General features: G+C 46.0%; 1 protein-coding gene across 4 annotated transcripts; it reads right to left on the minus strand.

Moving 5' to 3' along the window:
- Nucleotides 1–942: 942 nt before the first annotated feature.
- On the minus strand, nt 943–9385 carry was.S (WASP actin nucleation promoting factor S homeolog). 4 transcript variants are annotated; one of them, NM_001097654.1, is given in 12 exon segments: nt 943–1138; nt 1475–1583; nt 1655–2001; nt 2155–2308; nt 2424–2466; nt 2620–2803; nt 3533–3583; nt 3659–3700; nt 3855–3951; nt 5009–5095; nt 5273–5407; nt 9221–9385. In NM_001097654.1, coding segments are annotated over 12 exon segments (1419 nt in total). In that variant the 5' UTR covers nt 9335–9385; the 3' UTR covers nt 943–1082.
- Between the last annotated feature and the right edge of the window lie 266 nt (nt 9386–9651).

Below are 9651 nucleotides of genomic sequence, written 5' to 3' on the forward strand. Positions count from 1 at the left end.
AACTCATTCATAAATGACACTACTTTGCCCCCCATAGAATCCCTCTACCCCAACCAACTTTATCCTCACTTCTCCGGGCTCAACTGCAACCAGCGTTGGACTGGGGGGCCCCAGTACCCCCCCGGAGGCCCTCCACCCAGCCACAAAGCCCCTCCCTGCCCTAGCCACAACCCCCTGGCTCCAGCTGGGGTTGCCACTTGTCCGGGTTTCACATGGACAGTCTCATTTTTGGAAGGGCTGTCTGGGTGAAAAGTGCCTGTCCAGATATCCAAATTGGGAAATCCGGGCAGGACACGGAACTTAATGACATGGTGATCAGCCAATCACTGATTGCCACATCATCAGTCCCTCTCGAGATGTAACTGGCTCGCCCCTGACGATATCCACCCCGCCTTCCACCCACTTTCCCGAAAAGGTGGCAACCCTACCACCGGCACCCCACGCCTACCTTCTCTTTCTTGCAGGCTCACAGAGGGTCAAGGAGGGAGGGAGGCTTCATGCAGGTAGCAAGTCTGAACAGCTGGGGGGCCATAAGTTTTTTTCCCGGTGTCTCACCATTCCAGTCCAACCTTGCCTGCAACTATGGGACGAAGCTCCCATATAGTCTGCCCACATACATATGGGAGGAGGTGCCATATTGTTTCCCTTAGACAGTACAGTATGAGGGTATAGCTTATTGTGTGCCCAGAACATTTCTTCTCTGTAGTTATATATATGGGAAAGTGCTGCCAGATCCTCCCAACCATAAACTAAATTTCTTTTGCATCTGTGCGTGGTAGCTGTCACATTGCTATTTTTGGAAAGCTTATTTCACCTATGTAGCGGGCATATGGGGCCAGGCAATAAAGATTGAATATTAATAACATAAAATACACTTCCAGCACTCAGCATGACACCCACATACAAAGACAGTCAAAGCAGTTATCAGCAGCACACCGTAGATTTGAACAAACGTGAAATTTATTGTATCAAAGCATTTCAAACAGGGCAACGTTTCGGGCCACATTTATTTTGGTGGCAGTATCTCATTACGGGTCCCTTCATAAGGATAAATCACAGTAGTCAAAGAGAAAAAGCAACAATCAGTCGTCCCATTCATCATCGTCATCATCATCAGCTCCATCTTCCTCATCATCATCTGGAGATGGAAAGAGGAAAGAAAGCACCTTATTAATGGGAGCTTTGTGACAATGGAGTCAGATGGCATGTAGAAGAAGCTGTAGTGTTGTTCTACACTGTACAGTATGGCCCCACGAATGATCACCAGACAATTTCATATTCATGAATTAGAGGAGAGGCACAGTGCTATAGCAGTAAAGAAAAATGAGACAGAGAAGAAGGTATTGTTAGTACCAGCAGAGAGGAAGGCAAGGTATAGTGCTATGGCAAGTAAGGAAGAATGAGGCATGGTAGAAGGTATTGTTGGTACCAGCAGAGGGAGTAGTTGAGGCACAAGTAGGACCAAGTAAAATACCTGATGAATGAATGGCTTTGCTGCGTTTCTGCATGACATGCATCAAAGCCCCCACTAAACCCTCAGTGCTGGGCTGAGGAGATAAAGGAGGTTCTGCAGAATCTGTGACCTGAAACATGGAACATGAAGTCAGAGAACTTTCCTGGTGTTGTGTCACTCATTCATTGTCCCAGCTTCTACCTTATTCAACTGGATCCCATGACGAATCTGATCCAAAAGGGCTCCACGTCCTCCTGAAGGTGCTGCGGATGGGGTGCTCTGACTTACTGGCAGGGGTGGAGGAGGTGCTGGGCCACCTGTTGCAGGAAGTGCTGGGGCTGATGGTGGGGGTGGAGGAGGTGGAGGTGGGGGACCTCCAGAGCGTACAGTTGGAGGTGGAGTAGGTGGGGTGCTTCGGGATGGAGGAGGAAGTGGGGGAGCACTTGATCCACGAACAGGAGGAGGCGGTAATGGGCCAGTCCTTCCGCGACTCTGGGAAGGTGCTGGAGGTGCATTGCGGGAAGGAGGAGGTGGTGGAGGTATAGGCTCTACAGAGAGAAAACAAGAGCTTCATTGGCATCAGGTATTTCAGTCATTTTCGCGCTTCCTCCCAAAACATTCCCCCAGTTTTCTCTCTGCCATTGGGATGCCACAGTGATATCAATATAATGAGAGTGACACCTGTGCACAGGTCTCCTTACCTCCTTTCCTCATTTCCTGCTTCACTGCCTCCACCCCACCCTGCTGCTCTATAAAGTCATAGATGAGTTTGGAGGTTTCAGCATCTTCTAGCTGAGCATCACTGATCCCTGCACGACTGAATAGATCATGGATGTCGGGATCCAGCTGGTTCACCTAAAAAAGTAAGGAAGAGTCTCGTAATTTCAAATTTGATGATAATTAGGGGGAGGGTGCAGGACAAGGCCAAATGTCGCCTGGGATGCAGAAGAGTTATGGGAAAAGCACTTACATCAAACCCACTGTTGGGATCCCAGCCAACGTGACTGACATGCCTGCAAATAGGAATTAGATACAACATGTCAGGATGTACCCCCAAAAATCATCTCCCACGAAGACTTCATTCCACATAGAACCTAGATTCATATCCCTCTCTCCCTGAACCCCATTTCCCTGGCCTGTCTTCTCTTGGATCACAGTATTCTTACTTGAAGCCACTTGGTGCCCCAATATCGGCCTTGGAGAACTTCTTCTTGCCTTTCTTGTTCTTGCCCTTGTCAGCGGGTGCAGTCAGGGCCCGGTACCTGGCAGAAGTGACATCTGGGTTGGGAATGTTGACTGCTGGCATGTTAAGGCTTTGGGAGGGGGCCAGAGGAAGCGGGCTGGTGGGTCCTAAGCAAACATTTAACAGTTTAATATTTGTGCAACCAAATGCAGCTACCAACAATAACCACCTAACTTTTCCTAGTTTCTCACCATGCTCCTCCCTTTTAGTAAATCCACCCAAAGTTATTTATCATCTCTCTAGCCAGCCAGATTCAAAAAGGCATTAGAATTTCAAATATACAGAAGCCCAAACAGCCCCACAGGCATTGTGTCTGTCTGTAGCATCTTACTCCAGCCCCTCCGCCATTTGCCAGAACATACAGAATGGCAGTTTGGGCCTGCTTGCCTGAGTCTACACATCTTATCACTGACTTTTTAGACCACCATCCAGTGCTCACCTGAGCTTTACAACCTTTTTTGTCTATATATTCTACAGCCATGCCACTTCCTGCTCTTTTGTAAGTGTCACTCCCCCTTTTCTCTTGTGGCATCCCATCCAGTTCCTCTGTTGAATTCACTTCTCCACGTTCTATTTCCAACCACCCCTACTGCCCTGCTTGCCTTCTGTACTTTCCATCTAACAGGCCCTGAGTGATGGCTATTTTTAACCATCACCCTTGTATCCTAAAGCTAGTCTTTCTATAAAGTACAGTGTACACTGGTGGTTCTCTGTATTAATAAACTGTACATAGATTGCATTATTTAATTTTGTTATGGTCTCAGTGATCTCCCCCCTACTCTCACCTTACTAACAAGCCCTTTCATCTTGACATCCCCCTTAATTAGACATCTTACCATTAGGGAAAGGTCCTGGTGGTAGCGGTAGGGGTAGAGAGGTCCGTCGATCTGCAAAGAAGACAGAAGGTCAGTAGTTGGAACTACCTGGATATGCACAGGAGAGCAGATAAGTGACACACCTACCATCTGATACTGGAGGAGGAGGAGGTAAATTCTGTCGTCTGTCTGAGTAGAGAAAAGATAATGTTATACCATTCCCATCCCCTGATTGGTGCCACATGCAATACACTTTGCATAGGTCTCTAGTGAGAGACTCCTACACTTCTAACATTTCCCTACAAGTGCCTCCAGGCCAGATACCAAACTGCCCCTTCTTTACCTTGTCTGTGCTGTTTTTTCTTTAGTTTCTCTTCTATAACCAATTGAAAAGCTGCAGCTTCAACCTCATCTGCAAAATTGAGCCCAGTCTGGCAATCCTACAAGATAGAGGGGAAAGAGAGAGGGTGAAGAAAAGAAAAAGTATAGGACGGGGAGAGAGAAAAGGGAGAACAGAACAGAAATAGGGTAAATGGAAGAGAGAAGAGGAAAGAGAGAGACAAAAGAACATAGTTGGGTTAGAAGTTAATGAGAGTAAAAAAGAAAGAAATGGCATATAAAAAGAGAACAAGAAGAATTAAGGGGGAGAATAGAGGGAAGTTGGAGGAAAATGACAAAGGGAGAAAGAGCGAAAAGAGGTATAGAAGAAGAGATAAGGGGAAGATGAGAGAAAAGGATAAGGAGAGAAAGGAACAAGTAAAGAGAAAATAATAAAGAGAAGAGATGAATGAGAGAAAGAGGAAGAAGGGAGGGACAGGATTGAGAGAAAAGGAGAAATTAGTCTTACAAACACATATAAAGGCACAGATCCAATCTGCTGAACTTTGGCCAATCACTGAAGAAGCCATGCAGCCTGTTTGGCAACTGAACACTTAAGCTGGCCATAGACGCAAAGATCTCATCGTTTGAATCGAGGATTCGTACGATTTTCGGAACATTTGTGGAGAGTCCCGACATTTTTCGTCCGGCGGAGATCGGTCGTTTGGTCGATCGGACAGGTTACAAAATTTCTGTCGGCTGCAGGTAATATCTCTGCGTGTATTGCCGATCGTACGATTTTCAGTGGGAGACTGTCACCAGCTTTGTCTATCGTACGATTGCTGTCAGGGGCAGAACATCGGCTGATCTGTTCTTTTACCACTTTATTTGGTCGGAATGGTAAGACTTTGATCTGAATGGTTAGTGGCAGGTCGGGAAATGGGAAAGTCTAATCGTACATTGATTTGTACGATCGGATCTTTGCGTCTGTGGCCAGCTTTACACTGGCTAACTAGCCAAATGTATATATTAGAAGAGCATAAGCCCTCTCATTCCAATTTTCAACACATGGGGACCAATTTGGATAGTCGAATTTAAAGTGCCCCAACTGGTTACCATTTTGTGCTCATGCAAGACCAGACCTCACTAGGCACACATAGACTGTCACAAGGAACTCACATTTGAGCATAAAGTATGGAAGTAGAGGCGGGGAGTGTTGTAATTTAGCTGCTCGTATATCTCCTGCTCCCACACCATCTTCTCTGCCTGCAAAAGAAACACCAAAATTACAGAGAGGCCTTGTAGCCATGTACAAAATCAAGTGCATGTCCATGCAAAGTGACCCCCATCCACAGTCTCTCTGTCTAGGCGGGGTTACTGGGCTACACATACCTTACCCAACATGGTTGTGTGTTTGGCACACACTCAGTGAAAACAACTTACCCGCAGGTCAAACAGCTGGAAGAAGTAGGAACGCCTGGGATTGTCCTTCACCAAGCACATGACCCCCACAAATTGCTTTGTCCACCAATCTCTGCCTTGCGCCACTAACAGCTGAACCACCGTGGTTGCCAGTGTCTGGGTAAAAAGGGGAAACCTGTCAGTATTGGGAAGAGTTTGGGCAGAGAAGCGCAGACCTAGTCCCACACTCCTCTCATGGGGCCTATGAACTAGCCAGGTGTCTTTCTGTCTTTCATGTGTGTCCCCATGGCAAGGAATTTATTTACCACACAGGATTGTCTGTGCCAATATCGGAATGGCATCCCTTATCAGCTCTTTTCATTGAATAGTTCCACAACAGTCTCAATGGGTACAATGGTTTCTCCCCACCTTTGAAGAACATTATCCCCTCAACCAACAAGGCAGGTAATATAATTCGGATAAAACACCAATAAGTTAGTCAGGTGTTTAACTTTCATCAGAAGCCTGTGAGGCCCAGTAGTTATGGGAAGTGTTGGGACAAAACAAGGGAAATAAATGTGTGTAGTAACATGCCAGAAGACACCAATCTGTTTTGTGGAAACAATGGGCTGCTGGAAAAGGCAATGGGGGTTTCTTATTTGTAAACAATGGGCTGGTTGCTGGAAAAAGTGGCAAAACCAGTCTGGGGGAGGGGTTTCTATTGGAAAACAATGGGCTGCTAGAGAGGCGGAAAAATCTGGGGGTGGGACTAGTAAAACAAGGGTACTTAGAGTGGTAGTAAACAGAAAGGCATCATTACTAAAATGTGATTGGCAGATTACATACTACAGACCTTATAAGTGCTGTAGCCTCCATACATTCCACCCTGCGTCCACACACAGCACCATTATCACTCCGCTTCACAGTCCTTGCCTCACTATAACTCGGCCCATCAGCACCACAGTCCTTAGAGGATGCGGTAGCCTTACACCCGCACTTTCTGTCCATTAATTGGCCCTACGTAGTGTTGCTCTCACTTAACATTTGCTGATTGGCTATCTCTGGGCAGCACTTAAAGCATGTAAATTGCTTGAGGTGTCAGCGCTGGAAACAGATACTCCGCAGTAAAGTAAAAAGTTGTGTGTGTGTGAGGCAGCTCTTTGTCTGTATGGCGTCATGCAGAAATCTTCCCCATACTGGGGTCTCTCTGACAGGATTTGGGGCACTGGGAGACAGACCCTGGGCAGAGTTGTATTATTAAGCGAAATAAATTAATTAAATAAAAGGTAAATAACCAGAAAGACGGCCGTAACCTCACATGTTTGATTAGGCCCAGGCAACCGGTTTGTAGCCAAAGGGGCAGATGTATGTTGTTGTCATAGTCTTTGGGGCTGTTTGGGCCTCTCTATTCCTGTTAGGGAGTTCAGTCACCGTCGCTGACCAGGCAGATCTGGACTGAGATTAAAAATAACCCCCCAAAGGCCCCAAAAACAGTGAGTGTCTGTGGCATCTTACAGCAGCCCATTTGCTGTCAGTCATCATGGTCACCCACAAGTTTCCCAGTCTGGTTCCTACTCTCCATTGGGTTAATGCCAGATGGGACTGAATATCTGCCCACTGATATAGGCAGGCCGAGAGTAAGCCCCTACGCTGCCATTAGGCTTTTGTCGTGCCTGCATCTGGAGCCATTGTGGGACAGGAGCCTAATGCCAGCGTAGGGGCTGTTTCTCAGCTTACGTATTTCAGTGGGCAGATATTCAGCCCCGTCTGGCATTAACCTATGGGATTGCTAGAGCTTCCATGTGAGGCCAGTGGCATGTGTGTCCAGGGCCTAACCTAAATGCAGCAGGCTGAGGTGCAGAGGCCACCATCATGATTATTCTATGAGCCTAAGTGCCAAATGTATTGTTGCCTTGCCTCAGCTCTCTACATTTTCCCAGCAGACTCCATCTCTAAATTTCCTACAATCCCCTGCAGTATGATTTTTTTTTGTTCCCATTGAATGGCCTAGGTAATGACATTGTTTTGTCATTAACTATTTCACACATTGGTATTCTTAAAAAAGTTCTTTAAATGTAATATAAATGCATACAAAACAGTACTTTATACAGTCAGTGTAAATCAGACATTTAACATGTTAAAGAAAAGATTTTTTGCATTTACATACCACCAAATTGTAATTAGAATATCACGCAGTGAGCAGACACCCTTGTCAGAGAATGAGAATCACCCCGACGTTTCGGAGAAAAAGCCTTCATCAAAGGGAATTCCTGTTCTATACTGACAATGTCTAAACCCTGCAGCTTTTATACACAAGATGGCAGCAATATCAATATGCAGTTAATTTTATGCTACATTTTGCGGTTTTGTATGTTTATAAATTTATAAACACGCACCTTGGAGTTCATTTATGGCCTCCTTTATTGTGACTTCTCCCTCCTTGTTCCTAACAATAGTGCAGTGTCTCTTACCCTACTGCACAATCAGGGCCACCATTAGAAATCACGGGGCCCCATACAACACATGGCCCACACCGGCGCCCAAGCCCCACCCCAGATCCCACCCACTCCACATCACAGTTAAAAGACCACACAGACATCAGCGCTAAAAAATAACCCCCCCACACACACATGTTATAAAAAGCTATTGATGGTCAGGGCCCCGTATAAGTTAAAAAAATTGGGGCCCCAAAATTTTTTTTTAAAAAAAAACATTGGTGCCAGGGCCCCCCTTACAAGTTAAAAAAAATTGAGGCCCCAAAAAAATATTTTTTAAAAAAAAACATCGGTGGCCAGGGGATTAAAAACACAAATTGGTGTTCAGTCGAATTGAACTCATGGCTTCAGGACTTCAACTTCGCCTCCTTTTTGCAGCTTCAGGACTTCAATTTCATCTGTTTTCGTGACTTTGGGTTTTTTTCTTCTTAACTTCGGCTGACATTTTTTCCTATACAAAACAATTACCCATTGACTGGCTGGTTGCTTTGGGTTACAGCACTTGTGCTCTCTTGCAGTTGTGCTGGAAAAGATACACAAACCAGAACAGGGAACATGCTCTGCTCATAGAATAATATGCTTTCCTTTTTCATCTGTTTGCATTACATCTTTTGCATAGGGGCATCTTTGCCAGTTCTACCCTGTGGCAGCTCTTCAGCAAGCAGAAAGTATCTTATATTAACCGGGAGAGCAGCTATATGGGTGATACTGCTGCCTGTGCAAGGCAGGCCTTTGCTTCTCACTCTGCAAATAAAGCTTCCTTTGTTTGCACTAGGGGCAGAGACAGGAAAGCAGAAGCAGGGGAGTTATTAAAACTGTTTGCACCCTTCCCCCTCCCTTAACTTGAATACTTGTCACAGCAGCACAACAAATCCAGCTAATCATTTCGCATTTGTAGGGGAATGTGTACCTCACCATAAATGAAAAATTTGGGCACAGAGCTCACCGTCAGTAGCAGTCACATAGCAACTCACGCTGACTGAATTCTAACTAAGATGGGAAGCAAACATTGGATGTTAGCAACTCAGATGTAGAAACCAGTACTTGTTAAAATGTACATCCACTTGAATTACTACGTAGCCAACCAGGTTATGGACTTCATATGTGTCGTTCACCCAAGAATAATAATTTGTGCTTAGGCTGGACCTCCAGGACTATCGAGGAAATTATTTTCTACCCTAATTTCACCCTTGCTGGCATTCAGGCTCCCCTCCAGCCAAAGGCCTACCCTGTGCCACTAATAAGCCCATCGTCAGGGCCAACAGACTACGCTATGGCCGTAATGCATAGGCCATCAACCAAACTGTGCAACTGGCCCCCATGAGGGTCCAGGAGCAGTGTCTGGGGCAATGTCTGGGGTCAGAGCTGCAGACCAGTTCAGGTGAATTATAGCTACACCCAGGTGCTGTATGTGCTCCAATAGTGGGGTGATCTTGCATTACTCTAATCCAACCCCACCCAGCACCATCTTAGCAATGTGCCACCCATCTCTCACCGTGCACTTCCGTCCAAGCAGCTGGAATAATTTCTGGTTCTCCTGGGGCAAAAGGAGACTGGAAGAGATGTTGTCCTGCAAGCGGGCTCCCATTTTAGGCCCCCCTCGGCTCATGCTTGGAGCTGCCTGTCTCCTTTAATGTGAAGACACGAAAGGGGAACTTGCTCTATATGTATGTGAGAAATAAAACGGAAGCTGAAAAACCACCAGTGAGTGAAACTCAGACACTGGCCTGATATTGCACAGAGGGCGAGGGGAAGGAAGCAGTGTCATACAACTGAATGCAGAGCAGGGCGATGTGCTTGGGGAAGTCTGTGAGTTGTGTTTCCAAAGCTAGGTGACCAGGTAATATACTACAATCCTGGAGGGTGTGTTTTGGCTTCCACTAGTTCCAGCAATCTAACTGTCTGTTTGGGTATCAGATATATGAC

This window comes from Xenopus laevis, chromosome 8S (genome assembly GCF_017654675.1).
Source record: "Xenopus laevis strain J_2021 chromosome 8S, Xenopus_laevis_v10.1, whole genome shotgun sequence".
In the NCBI taxonomy this organism is placed as follows: Eukaryota; Metazoa; Chordata; class Amphibia; order Anura; family Pipidae; genus Xenopus; species Xenopus laevis.